Source organism: Aethalodelphis obliquidens, unplaced genomic scaffold, assembly GCF_003676395.1.
Source record: "Aethalodelphis obliquidens isolate GAN/ISIS:26980383/991018 unplaced genomic scaffold, ASM367639v1 scaffold21, whole genome shotgun sequence".
NCBI classification, from domain to species: domain Eukaryota; kingdom Metazoa; phylum Chordata; class Mammalia; order Artiodactyla; family Delphinidae; genus Aethalodelphis; species Aethalodelphis obliquidens.
In genome coordinates this window covers 23757273-23771633 of record NW_020837965.1, presented here as the reverse complement: position 1 = coordinate 23771633, position 14361 = coordinate 23757273, and the positions used below count along the sequence as shown (strand labels likewise).

The following is a 14361-nucleotide window of genomic DNA, read 5'->3' as shown; positions in this document are numbered from 1 at the left end:
CCGCCTGTCTGCCAGGGCCCGGGACACTTACCCGCGGGACTCTTCTCAGCTTGGCCCCAGCCAGGGCGGCGGCCAGGCCGGACACGGAGCCCTCGTCGTGGCTGGCGCCCTGGGCTCCTCCGGCTGGCAGGGGGGGTGGGGGAGGGGGGGCGGCCCCTGTGGGTGGAGGCGGGACAGGGGGTGGGGGTGGGGGTGGAGGCCCGCTACACGAGAGGGGGGCGCCAGCTGCAATGGAGGGGTGCCCCGCTGGGAGGGTGGGTCCTGAAACAACAGTGCGCTCAGTGAGTGCCCAGCCCCCAGCGGGCACCTCCCCGGGAGCAGGGACAGAGGGCAGCCTACTCCCCTGATGGATGAGGAACAGCTCAAGGTGGCCTCTTCCAGGAAGCCCCCGCAGGATGCACCTGGCGTTGTTCCAGTCTCTCCCTACATTCGGGGGCCGGGCTGGACCCGGCGTCACATACTTGCTTAGCAGCCCTTGAGCTACGCTAACTTTCTCTTGCTCAACTGTGGTCTTCCAGGGGGACAAGAAGCTCTTCGGTGGCATGAATTGTGTCTTATTTTCCTTCTGTTTCTCCTCAGCTCCTAGCACCCCCCTAGGCTTCAGCAATTGTTAGTCCCCAAGATACAGCTGTGACTGCCCCTTGGCCTGTGGGGACAGCAGCAGGCAGCTGCGGGTCGCAGGGCAGACCGGGGCATGTGTCCAGGAGCACTGCTGCGTGCTAGGCAGTCCCCTGTCCCCCACCCACCATCCAATGCCCGAGCCTCTGCTGCAGGCCTGGCCCCGTGCAGGGCGCTGGGGACAAGCGGCCACAGGCTCCCTGCTCACGGTGCTCATGGCCTGGTAGCAGCAAACCCATCACATGGCTGAAGGCAGAACTGTCCCCGCGGCAGGGTGGCAAGTGCCTCCTAGAGCAGGCGCACGTGGGCCGCCCTGGCCTGTGAGAAGGCGCCCCAACCCGACCAGAAGGCCGTGCAAGGCCTCCTCAGGGAAGCAATGACTGCGCTGGGACAGGACAGGAGAGCGGGAGTGACGTCTGGTGAAGGGTGAGTGAGCGCGAGGGGGGAGGCCCTGCGGGAACTGAAGGAGCCGCCGGGAGGGAGCGTGCAGGGCAGTGGGTCTGCGGGGACTGGGCCTGCGCACCGGGAGCCCGTGCCAAGGACCCAGGTTGTTCAGGAGTGATGGAGAAGGGCGACCCGGTGACAGGGTGAGACCCGCATTAGTAACGCAGGGGTGGGGCAGAGCGGGACAGCTGAGAGGCGGCGGCACCAGACAGCATCCCCACCAGCGGGGGCTTCTGCAACCAGCTGGGGCCCGGGGTCCTCATCAAAGACAGGGAAACATTCACCTGCTTACTTCACAGGGCTCGAGAAAATTAAGTGAAACGAAGGACGCGAAAGTACTTTGTAAGTTGTGAAGTCCCATGCTTACTAATCAACATTACCCTGTTCCAGAAAACCCCTCTGCTTCACTGTGCTGAGTTCCAGTCACTGTTCAGGACTGAAGCCACCCCTCCCCTGGGGTCTTCTCTGACCCCCAGGGCAGCTGGGACCCCCTCCACGTGCCTCCACCCCTGCACTGACTTGGTAACTGCATGTGCCCCGCGGTGACCCAGGGTCATTAGTCTGTGTCCTTGACTGGACAGTCAGCTCCCTGGGGCAGAGGGTGCATCCGCCTCGTCCACCGCTGTGTCCTCAGCCCTTAGTACAGGGCCTGAGACACGCTCTACTCAGGGGATGAGTCGGGGGAGGATCAGAGGCCGGTGGGCAGGGCTGGGCCAAGCTGAGCTAATCCCCGCATCCGTGCTCCGTTCCCTCGTTTCCCCACGTTCACCGGGCGTGGCTGTCACGCTCTGAGGCCTGTGCGACCAGCAGCTGGTCACAGCGTTCCCAGTGTGTCCCTGGGCACCATCTGGTGAAGGGGCGCCAGTGGGCACAGGTAGGGGAAGCTCTCACCTGTGGCTGAGGCTCTTCTCTCTAGAGACTCCTGGCGCTGCTGCTCCATCACTTGTCTGAAAAGCAAGCACAGCAGAGCGGGTCTCACCTCCTGGGGTGAGACCGCGCGGCTCCGCGCCAGAGCCCAGGCTGCAGAGCTGGGCTTCGCCGGCGCCCCCGGGGGCTCAGCAATGAGCTCGCCTCATCCCACCCTAGGCTCTGGCTGCTGGGCTTGCCGCCCCGCTCACAGAGGCAGAGTTGTAGGCCCTGGCTCCAGGGCTCACACAGGGGAGCGCCGGCAGCCGCTGAGTCTTAAGACACCTGGGCAGACCAAGCTCTCCCCTAGGCTGGACAAGCTCGCCTAGCTTTTGGGGGCCTATGGCCACAACAGACTCGACCTCAGGGGCACCCATTCTTACCGCACCTGGCTCAGTTTCCTGGAACAACTGTCAGGCATTGTTGGCTGTGAGAGAAGCGGACACTAAGGCCACCTGTCCTCTTCCTTTCCCACTGATCCAGCTGCGGCCTGGCCTCCATCTGGAGCGCCATTTGGGAAGCTGCGCCGTAGTGCGGGTTGTACCTCTGCGGGGACTAACCTCCTAGCTCCTCGCACGAGTGGCCCTGGGTTGCTCTTCAAGGTTGGACGAGTGAACACACTGACCCACAAACACATCCAGAGAACCTGGGGCTGAGATGCTGGGGGAGGAGGGGCTCGAGGAGTCATGTGGGCCCGGGTGGCAGCAGGGCTTCAACTGCTGAGAGGCAACTCTGAAGGCCTGTCATGGGGCGCGGGCTGAGCGGGAGGCTGTGGGCCACGCGTCTGCTCCGCTGGTGTACAGCGCGCTGATGTCTGGGGCCGGGTGTGCGTGCAGCAGCTGCTCAGTACGCGCTGTGTGTGGAAGAGCTACACGGGGCTGCCCAGCTGCCTTCCCCTTGGAGGAAGGTCAAGTGGGACCCGGAGTTTACTGCAAGGTCATTTAGAGGTAGAGAGCTTTCTGGTTCCCGTTCTGGGATTCACTGGTTTGTGATTACAGGCAAGTCATTTCCCTTTCCTGGGCCTCAGATTCCTCTCCATAAATAAGCATAAGAACACCTGTTTCATGGGGTTCTTGTGAGGATTATGCCCGAGATCTAAAAAATAATGAAAAAGACCCTTTTGACCCTAAAGAGTCCCTACCTCACTGCTGGGCACCACGCAATTCCTCTCTTTCTGGGCCCCGCTCCGTGGTGACTGCCAGGGATGCAGGGGGAGTAGGATCCCTGCTCTGCAGTTTGATGCCTGTGGTTCATAGACTGACCTCCCGGGGTCGCTCGGTCTGTGCACAGTCGACTGCAGACAAAACTGAATGGCCCTCTGCAGCCAGTGGCCTGGAACACTGGACTTGGGGGGTGGCGTTGGATAAAGTGCGTGGTGTTTCACCAGTTCTGAGAGCACAACTGCAGGGTGTGTTTAGGACACAGGCCCTTCTCTGGGTGGAGGCAGCCCTGGGACCTGGCACAGGGCTGAGCTGGGGCCAGTTCTGGTTCTGCTACTAAGTTTTGCTTACTTTGGGCAAGTCATTTCTGTTCTCTGAGCTTCAGTTGGCTCATGTGAGAAATAGTATGGGTCGTAACAACCCCTGACGGCTGATGTGAGGATTAAAATGAAACAAAGTGTGTAAAAGCCCCTGTAAACTGCAGTATGTGATACTCCTGAGAGGCTAGCAGACAGGCCAGGGGAATTAATAAGAAGGAACCTCTGGGCTTCCCTGCTGGCTCAGGGTTGAGAGTCCGCCTGCCGATGCAGGGGACACGGGTTCGTGCCCCGGTCCGGGAAGATCCCACATGCCGCGGAGCGGCTGGGCCCGTGAGCCATGGCCGCTGAGCCTGCGCGTCCGGAGTCTGTGCTCCGCAACGGGAGAGGCCACGGCAGTGAGAGGCCCGCGTACCGCAAAACAAAAAAGGAACCTCTGAGGTCAGGGGAACTGGTCTCGGCCACTCGCTGCAAGGCTGCCACCTTCATCCACTGGACAATCGTGTTCATATCAGCATTATTTACTATAGCCAAAATGCCAAAGCAAGGAAAATAATACAGGAAAAATGTGGTCTACACATACGATGCAATATTACGTACTTTAAAAAGGAAGAAAAAAATTTTTTTTTAAAAGTTAGAAAATTCTGACACATGATACAGCCTGGATGCCCCCTGAAGACATTATGCTCAGTGACATTAACCAGCCACAAAACACTTACTGTATGATTCTGTTTACATTAGGTACACAGAGTAGTCAAGTTCATAAAGATGGAAAGTAGGATGGTGGCTGCCAGGGGCTATGGGAGTGGGGAGGGGGGAGTTCATGTTCACTGGGCATAGAGTTTCAGTTTGTTTGTTTGTTTGTTTGTTTTTGGGTTTTTTTTTGCGGTATGCGGGCCTCTCACTGTTGTGGCCTCTCCTGTTGCGGAGCACAGGCTCTGGCCGTGCAGGCTCAGCGGCCATGGCTCCCGGGCCCAGCCGCTCCGCGGCATGTGGGATCTTCCCAGACCGGGGCACGAACCCGTGTCCCCTGCATCGGCAGGCGGACTCCCAACCACTGCGCCACCAGGGAAGCCCGGGTGTTAGTGTTTAATGGGGACAGAGTTTCATTTTTGATGCAAACGTTCTGTGGATGGGTGCACAATGACGTGGATGTCCTTAATACCACTGATCTGTACGCTTAAAAATGGCTAATATGGTAAATCTGATGATTTTTAAAATTTTTAAAATTTTAAATAAATTGTTAAAAAGCCGAAAAAAAAAAAAAAAAGGAACCTCTCCAACCTGAGTCTGGGAAGCATATTCCCATCTTTCCTTCGTTAACACTGTTACCTTCAAACAGGAAGCCGAGGCCTAGAGCAGTAACTGGCCCAAGGTCACAAAGTACACCATGGCGGCCAGAAGGTGCTCAGAGCAGGGGAGAGGCTCGAGAAGAGAACTCCCTGAGAGAGTCTCACAGCCAGGTGAGGGTGGGGATGTCGCCTGCCCAGCTCCCGGCCCCGGGCTCTGCCTGTCTCACCACAGGCCCCTGGAGGCATGCCCTCTCCCGCTGACCCGGGTGAGGATGCAGGCCCCAGGCCTGCCTCCGCAGCACGGCTCCCACAGAGCCGGGACTCCAAGCCCCTCAAAGACGCTGAGTCCCCACCCAGGAGGCACAGAGCAGGTTCAAGCCCTGGCGCTGCCTCACCTGGCAACGTGACCTGGGGAGGCTGCTCCCTCCTTGGCCACCACGACCTCTTTTGTAACTTCAGGACAATGGCACTGGCCCTTCCTCCCAGTTCTAACACTTAAGAGGCTCCTTGGAGGGGGCCGGGGGGGCAGGGCGTCACCCTATGGCCCAAATCCCACCGGCGCAGCCCTGGCCCAGCTGTCCAAGAGCAGCTGCAGTGCACAAAGTGCTCTCACAGCCTCTGTCTGCTTTAACCTCCACCGGGAGGTGAGCAGGCAAGGGGTTAAGATCCTCCAGAGAGGCCGTGGCACCCACCCAGGGCACCCAGCGAGAGTGTGCCAGGACCAGGGCTCACGAGGCCTTCGGACAGAGCACAGGATGGGGTCAAGGACGGGCCTCAGTCGCACAGGCCTGGCGGGTCACGTCCGCCCATCTCCAGCAGTACAGCCTTGGCCACGTTACTGAATCCCCAGATGACTACCTCCTAATATACCCAGGAGGGCTGTGCTCAATAAGTGAACGACACAGGACACTGCCAGGCTGATCACGAGGCTGCAGCGCCGGCGAGCTCACCCCCGCCCCCTGCCCCCCGTGAAACCACACCCTCTCACGGTCACTGGCAAAGCAGCAGTGAGCTGGCTCCCCTTCCTTTCTGGTCAGGCCTGTTCCCCCGCCCCCGTGTCTCTCTGGGAGTCCTGGCTGCAGCCACAGGTGTGTCCTCCAGGCTGGCCCCTGCTGCTGGGGGGTTACCTTCTCTGGATGTCCATCTCATCAGGAGACGGGCCATTCTGCACCTGACGCTGGCTGGAGGAGCCTGTGGGGCAGAGAAGCACAAGAGCGCAGCGGTTAACAGAGAAGCAAGGACCCCCGGGACTCTCCCTGCCTCTGCCCTCTGGTCCCACCGGAGACGGTCTCAACCGCTGGTCCTCAGCCCTGCAACACCCTGTCCCACCTCACCCTCTCAGTCAAACCTCCTTCTCCCTTTCTTGCGGCTCCTGCCTTGGCGCCAGTAAAGGGGGTGCCATTTCACACGGCTCAGAATCGCCCCTTCTCGCCTGACCCCTCTGGCCTCCCTCTCAAACTGCACCTGCCGTTGCCACTTCCTCCTTGCCACTGTGCCCTCGACCCTCACCATCTGGCTCTGGCCTCTCCATGCCCCACAAAGCTGTTCTAACGAAAATTTGGAATCACTGAACCCAGCAGATCCATTTTATTCCGCCTTTTGAGCAGGCGAATGACCCTTACGGCAGGTATGCGTCGGAGCCGGGGTTTCAGCACCGGGTCTGGGCCGCAGCCCCGTGCCCCTCACCGCGATGTGACGCCCTCCTGCCTGCATCTAGGAGTCTGGAGCTGTGCGGTGGGCAGAAGAGGACAGAGCAACTGTGGAGCCTTCCAGGCTACATTCTTGCCCTTGACCCTGAAGGCAGGGCCCCAGAACAGGCGAGGTCTGTGGAGTGTACCTCCTGTCCAGACCAGGGCTGGTGCTGTGTTACATTCACAGGAAAATCAAGCTTTTGCTCCAATCTGAGAAGGAGCTGATTGTTCCTTCTCTTCGCCAGCTCAGGTGTCACTGGGGAACTGTGGAGTCACAGCAATGGGGGAGGGACTCCGGGCAAGCTGGCCTCACGCCTCGCTGCCTAGGTGGGGAAGGGGCATTGTCTCCTCTCTAGGATGAGGGGCGTACGACAAAATCCACGGTGGGCAGGAGGCTTCTCCCACAGGTGTTTCAAACAGCTGAGAGATTAGCAGGGTGTCCCCTGGGCCAGGGGCACAGCGGCACAGAGAGTAACAGAATCTCAAAGCCGAAACAGGTCATCTGATTCTGGGGCAAGCTTCTGCCCAGCACAGGTGCCCTCCAGGCCGGCTCTCCGAGCATGATCCCCGCAATGCAAGCCTCACCTCCCAAGGGAGCAGGTCCCTTCCTACACCGAGGTCCCAAATCTACCCACCCAGGAAGGCCCGATTTCCACCCCCAGGTGTGACAACACGGGTTGAATCCTTTTCTACTTTTCTATGCTTGACAGTCCTTTCCAAGCCGGGAGTTTGCTTCCATATTCAGCAGTGCCCAGTCCTAGGCCCCAGTATGGGCTTCAGTCACGTTTTCAGTGAGCCTTGCTTTGCTGCTTCCGGACCCCTGTGTGGATGCTTTAGTTGGGGAAAGAGGATCCAGGTGGTGGGCAGTGGGCCAGCTGCTTGACGGGAGGAGGGCCTCCCAGCACCTGAGGATAAATTTCTCCCCTGGGTGGCCCTGCCTGACCCTGCCTTGTTCAATGCCAACTGCTGAACTCAGGGGCCGGGCAGGAGAGAAGACGCCTGCGTACTCTTTACAGAGGTGACTACACAAATATCTGGTGGCCTGGCACATTAGTAGGTGTGAAATAAATACTGGTTTTCTTTTCCTGTCTCTAAACATGCTTGTTCTGCTTTATTTAACATAAAATAACTCTGCTCTTTCTAAAAATTGGTTTTTCTGTAAATATGTCCAGTATAGACATTAGAAAAATTTTCAAGTTTAATAAAGAAAAAACATTCCTAATTAAAAAAAAAATCCGTGGTGGAGGGGACCTCTTTTCTCTCCTACTCCGTGAGGCCCAGGCCTTAGGGCTCCTCTCCTCTTGTTCTCAGGAAACCAGAGAAAGAATACGAGAACACTGCTTTACAGCAGTGTCAGGTCACTTCTCTTAATTTAATTTACAGTTACTGTAATTCTCACAACCCTACTGGACAGCTCCCAGGAAGGCTTGTAACAGGTGAGGGCACAGCCCAGAAAGGGTAAGTGACACACCTGTAAACAGGAGAACCAAGCTCAGACTACCCGCAAAATGCCACTTCCTTTCTTAAATTCAGTCGCACTGTGGTGTCGTTTGAGACCGGCCTGTAGGATGAAGAGTGCAGGTGGCAGACTGGCCAGAAGAGTCCCGGGTGAGGGGCCGCAGCCCTCAGACAGCACCCAGGCTCTGCTTGGTGTCCGCGCGGCGGACAGTGCCACCCACTCAGCCCAGCATTTGGGGCTCAGGCCTGACAGCTGGACTCCTGCCTTGTTCCAAGACCCGGCCTCGGCTGCTGGGCCCGTGCCCGCGTCCGGATCTGCCCCTCTTCCGGGGCCAAGCCCCTGCCCCGGAGCCCCCGCCTGGCCCCTGGTCTGAGGACGGGAGCGCACCCTCGCTCTGACCGGGCTCCGCCAGCTGTCAGGACCCCCGCTGGCAGCCAGCTGCCACGGCGTGAACTGCGGAGGTCCTGCGCTTGTGCCCCTTGTTCCGCCCGCCGGTCTGGACTGCCTCCTGACACCCTCAGCCAGCCGGCCTGGCCAGGGTGGGAGGACCGAGCGCAGCCCTCACTGCTCCCAGGGGACTCCAGTCCCTGCGCGTGAGGCATCTCAAAATGCGACGGCTAGAACTTTAGACACTACGGGGCAGGAAGAGACAACACTGGTTGCGTGAGGCCTCCCACTCTTTTTAACCTCAGAAAACGTGGCTATGTTTTGAGCTGCAAGGGTCCTTAGCATTAGGAAGTACAGGCCCTCTGTCTCAGAGGGGAGGGGTCTGTCCAGGGGCGCGCGGGGCGTGCCTCCTTCCTCCTGGCCCATTCCACCCACTGGCCACGGTGCCCCACTGGCAGAGGCGGGAGGAGAACGGGGAGGAGGCTCCACCCTCCAGGACGGTCTAGGGCCTTCGGGAAGCCTGGGCACAGCCCATCTGTAGATGCCTCTTGTGTTGAGATCTCAGGGCAGGAGCATCGGGCGTCTGGTCATCACTCCCGTCTGTCCCGCGTCCCAAGTTACTTCCCATGATTCTCTGAGCGGTGCGATCAGAAGCCAAACACGCGGAGTGTCCTGTGCCCGAGTCACCGCAGGCCAGCCATGCCCCCACCTCCAGGATCCAGGATCCAGGTGAGGACCGCAGGCCACCCACCCCCCAGTCTCCTTAGCTACCAAGTTCTCTGCTGCTGCGTCTGAGACCCCAGCAGAATCCACCTGCCTCTCCCTGCTCACGCGGCTGCCTCAGCATCTTTCCTGGACCCGTGCCTTAGTCAACCAAAGGGACCTCCGCCTCTACCCACACCTCTTTCTCCCCATCCAGCTTCCACACTGACTGCAGATCACATGATCTCTGGAAAACACAAGTCTGACCCCTATGGGGTCAAGTCCAAGCTCAATGGAGTTAGGAGTCCAGCCCATCCCCACAGCCGCTTCTCCTGGACTCACTGCCCCCCCCCCCCGCCCCCACAGCAGGCCTTCTGCACCTGCTCACTAAGCCTGGATCACCTGCTGTGCTTCCCACCTCCCCGTCTCTGTGTGGCCCCCATCCACCCGGGACACCTTCCTCACCTACCACGTCTTCAAGGCCCAACTGCATAGCTGCCTCTGCCAGGAAGCCTGCCCTACCTCCTCCTGCCTCCACTGCTCGGCCTCTCCCACACCACTTTCTGATATTACAGTGATTGGAGGGCAGAGACCACGCCTGTCACTCATCACTCCCTGCTCAAGGCCGGCTCACATCAGGTACTCGGCGTATTTTATCAAACGGAGTTGGGAAGGTCTGAGGGAACCTTGGTGTGATCACCAAGCCCAGGGAAAAAAGCACAGGTGAAGGAATGGGACTGAACTCGCTCAGATGAAGATAAGACCCACCTAGAAGTGAGCCACAGAACCAGGGCTCCCCAGGTCCGTGCCTGTTCAGAGAGGAGGCCGACTGAGGCCCGGTTCCCAGGCTAACTACTCCCCGCCGGCACCGGGGCCCACTGCCGCCCGGAGAAGGGGTGTTGGTGGCTTTGAGAGGTGGGGAGGGGGCTTGCCCAAGGCCATGGGGCTCGGTGTCACAAGCTTGCCAAGTCTGGGAGCTCCAACTAAGACAGATGCTGCCCTTCTCTCACTCACTTCAAACAAGTTTTGCAAAGTCACAATAAAGAGCTAATTTGCACTACAGACACGTGACAAAGAGGAAAATTGAACGTGGAACATGGACCCAACATCGGGAGAAGCGGGGCGCCTGTGAGGTTCTGGTGTCTTGTGGGTCCAGCCCACAGCGTCAGAGTGCACACCCTGGTGGCAGGCCAGGGCAGAGGGTGGCCCGTGCCCGATGGAGCCCCTGTCTGACCACAGAGAGGAGCCTGGGCATGGGACAGGCAGGCTCATCCGCTCTGAGTCCATCTGACATGATGCTTCTTGGGGAAGGAGTGACTTCTTGTCCCCTGAGGCCCACATTCCAGCTTCAGGTCGGAGTCCCATCACACACCCACTCCTACAAACACGCTGGTGACTCAGAGGAGGCCCTTTTACCCTTGGGGGTCATGAGGTGGGGGACGGGAAGGAGAGACAACACCAGAGGGGAGGGAGAGGCTGGCCAGACCCAGGCCATGAGCCCGCCCGGGAGGGGGGCTGGCAGCCGAAGGGCCCTAGGGCAAGTCACTGAGTGACCGGAGGCCACACTGAAGGGGAGAGAGGGGCTGGGAGGACTGAGGTCAGACCTGGGGCCTCAGCAGCGAGCAGGGCGTGAACGACCCCGCGCCCTCCACGGGGTACAGGGCTGTTCCCAGGTGGGGTGAGAGCGCCCGGTCCGGGTACTGCGTCCCCGAAGACTTCCATGGCCTCCATCTGTGATGCAGATTCCAGCATGAGATGCGATCGTCCTCGGGAACACTGCCCTCATTCAGCAGCAAGGGGCCGGGGAGAGCAGATGGAGGAAAAGCCGGCTGCACAGGGTCAGGCTTCCGGGAGAAGGGACCCAAAGGGGCTGACCCCCGGCCCCGCCCCAGCCTTGCTGAGAGGGGTGCAGGGGACAGGCGGGGCCCAGGCCCTGCTCTGCTGTGCAGGGGGCACCTCCTCACGGGGACTCTGCGAGCCCAGGCTCCCTGTCCCCTAGGACGTATTACGTGCACCTGTATGTGCCAGGACCCGGGCGCACAGCCGTCCGACTTAACCCCCAGGCACGTAACTGTCCTGTTCTCCACGTGCCCGGCACTTAACGTACTTCTTGGCATCCGGTCAACACTCGACAAATATCTGTTGAATAAATGCATGACCGGGCCCCAGGCAAACTGTCTGATGATCTCCAACAGCTGTCGAGGCTGTGCAGGCGGCACATTCTAGAGCTTTCCCCTCACGCTGGAAACAGGCCGTGGCCGAGCCGGGGACGCGCCTTGCGAGCGGGAGATTCGCGAGCAGGGAGACACCATGGTCACCAGTGGGGGTAGCACTTGGCCAACTCGAGGCGACGGGATGTGGGATGAGAGAACTCAAGTTTATCGAGCAGCCACCATGCTGCGTGCCAGGTCCTGCGCCAGAGACTCCCAGACGTCACTCACTTAACCCGCACCCTCACCCCAGGAGCCTTGGTAGCATCCGTATTTCATCCTAAGGAAGCCGGAGAGCAGACTTCAGCTCTGCTGAAGTGACTTCAGCTCCCTTAGACACATGCCCTTGAACTGCTCCGCCTCCCGGGGAAGGGAGGGTGGGGGAGGCCGGATGGGAGGACAGGGGCAGAGGGTCCTAGAGAGCAGCGTGCAGGGCGGGAGGCAGGCAGCGGCGGCCGGGTCGGGGGGGGGGGGGGGGGGGGAGCCCCGGCGCCCTTTCCCGGCCGGAGTCCAGCCCCCCCAGACTCTCAGCACCCACTGGCCTCTGGAGAGGGAGACTGTGGGTCGGCCTGCCTGCCGCCATCCTGCCTGACCCCACGCAGGTGCCCTGCCCACGTAGTGCTTGGGTGAAGTGAGCGCAAATGAACGCTCCTGACCCAGGAGAAAGATCTGTATCCCAGGCTCTCAGCTGTGCAGAGCCTGAAGGGCCGCAGCGAGGAGAGACCCCAGAGCCTACCCGGGGTCTACTTCCCAGTGGGCTGAAGCCCGTCCTGCTGGCACTGTTCCCACGGGAGCCGGTCAGGACCAGACAGGGGCCTGGACGGTGGAGAGCGGAGCTCGTGTTCCCCCTCCAGTCCTCCCAGCACCCCTCATTCCTGTTTCCCAGCCCCTCCCCGTTCCTGGCTAGCCTCCCTGGACCGTTTCAGTTTGTTCAAATCCCCTCTGGAGTGAACCTGGAGCCGGGGAGACCCAGGTTCTTGCTGGATTTCGGCCACGCCGTAGTTAAGCCCCTCCCCGCTCCTGGCCTCAGTTTCCTATAGAGTGAGAAGGATGGAAGCAAGGATCTCCTAGTTCTGAATCTCTGCAACTTAAAAGGACAAACAAGGAAATACACCTAAATGTTCACAGTGGCTACCTCTGGATTGTGGGTTCTTCCTCTCTTTTTGAACTTCCAAATTCTGCACAAGCAGGACGCATCAGCTTATAATAAAGAAACAAAAGACTTAAGAGTCCCCACGGAGGGGATAAGCGCTCCACTGCGACTCCACCCTGAGTCTGGCTGTGCAGGGCAGGCAGAGGCCGTACCGCTCCTGCCCCAGGTACCGCACTTCAAGTTACACAGCTGAGGTAGGCAGATAAGCACTGCGGACACCTTCTCATGAGAAAGGCCGTCCTCCTGCTGGCCATTAACATTTATGAGGCCCTGGGACACCAGCCCCCAGCTCCTCTGGGACAGAAGGGACAGGCCAGGTTTCCAGGCAGTCTCTACAGGAAAGGCATCCCCTGGGCCTCCTGAAAAGATGGAACCTGAGATCCCAGCAGCACCAGAAACCAAGGATCCAGCACCTGCTCAGTGATGCCTGATGGAATTTCTGGCCAGCAAGTGACAGCCACCTGGCCCAGGCTGGGCAGAGCCCCAAGCCCTTTCGAGCCCCCTTCCCCTCTGCCGTCTCTCTGGCTGACTCCTTCTCCTTTCTCCAGAGGTGTCTCCATTTTGGACCGGTTCAGAGCCACACTCTGAGATGGGGTGCAGCCTTCCCTTCTCGTGTCTAGGTTCCTGCTGCCAAGCGAGCAAACACACATGTGGGAATGGAGCCTGTGATCCGGGCCTAAGCTCAGGCCTGGCCACGGTCTTCAGAGCCACCCTGCCAAGGCCACCCAGGAATCGGTGGCAGAGCTGGGACCAGCGCCCAGGACGAGTGTCTCCCAGCCCAGGGCTCTGTCCACACCAGCATGCTGATGCTCGGCTCTGGTTGGACAGACAGCTGCCTCACCACCTCTGAGATGCTCAGGAAGCCCAGGCAGGGGTGCCTAACCCACCTCCTGAGCCTGGCTCAGCAGCAGACAAATCCCGACTGCCACGGCCCTGCCAGTCTGATTGCTTGCTGAAAGCTACCCCGTGTCAATTTTCTAGTGCCTTTCTGCCAGTCCTTATGAGTGAGTTTAGGCTCACAGTGGCTGCTACGTGAGGCAGCTTGCTTTGTTTTACTCAGATCACCAGGGCCAGCTGTTTTATCATCCACTGCAATCCTGTAATACACCCTCATCCACGGGCCCGCCAGTTATGGCTCAACCCCAGGGTGACCGGTGGTTAAAGCTGTGTCTAAGAGGCCAGTGTCGAAATGACCTGTAGACCCAGGTCAGCACGTGCAGATGCAGAGGCTGCAATTCAGAGAGGGGCGAACTGCCCAAGGCCACACAGTAAGAAGCACCTACCAGCCTTGCAATTAAGCACCAGCATGGTACGCCAGAGAGCAAAGGCCCTTTCACTCCAATGACAGCAGGAGGCCTGTGTGCCACCCTGGGTGCTAGCAAGCAGGGTCCCCTCTCCTGGCGTAGAGGGATCCTGAGGCCAGGGGAAAGGGAGGGACTTGCCCAAGAACACATCCAAACAGGGGTGAACGGGGCGAGAACCGAGGTCTCCTGGCTTCCAGGCCAGGATGCTGCCAACCAGCCTGCTTAGTCCCACTCAGGCTGTGGTCCTCAGGCCAATTATCATCCTAGTAAAATATTTTTTCTCCCTTTCTTAATAAGCTCCTTTCAGCACACATTACACACCTTGAAAAGGATCTCAAATAGAATAACGTGCAATAAAAGCTGTCACACATTTATTGCCTGCGTGACAAACCACCTTTGCGTCATTTTTGTGATTAATCTGCTCAATCATCCAGGGCAGAGCCTGTCAGACCTATGTCACAGACGGGGAAACTGAGGCTTGGAAAGGGTGAGCGACTTCCCAAGGCCACAGGTACCCCAAGTGGACGGGGCTGCTGGGACTGGAGCCCACACTGGCCGTGGCCCAGCCCGCGTGCTGCCGCGTCTGCCCACCCTTCCTGCAAGGCCTCGGTCAGAACAGCATCTCAACCCTCCGACCGTCAGTGACAGGGAGGTCGTCGCAAGACCCAGAGCTCCGGCCCCGCCTCCCCCAGCACCTGGGAGCGGAAGGGGAGGCCCG

The 14361-nt window shown here is 59.4% G+C and overlaps 1 protein-coding gene across 7 annotated transcripts in view; it reads right to left on the bottom strand.

The window, feature by feature from the left end:
* The window catches only part of EVL (Enah/Vasp-like), a 164215-nt gene that overhangs the window by 17193 nt on the left and 132661 nt on the right, over window positions 1–14361 (bottom strand). For all 7 annotated transcript variants that reach the window (XM_027120562.1, XM_027120560.1, XM_027120564.1 and 4 more), the window contains exons 4-6: window positions 5865–5928; window positions 1954–2009; window positions 32–261 (exon numbers count right to left, since the gene is read on the bottom strand). In XM_027120562.1, the coding sequence (XP_026976363.1) occupies window positions 32–261; window positions 1954–2009; window positions 5865–5928 (350 nt within the window). The remainder of the gene's footprint in view (window positions 1–31; window positions 262–1953; window positions 2010–5864; window positions 5929–14361) is intronic.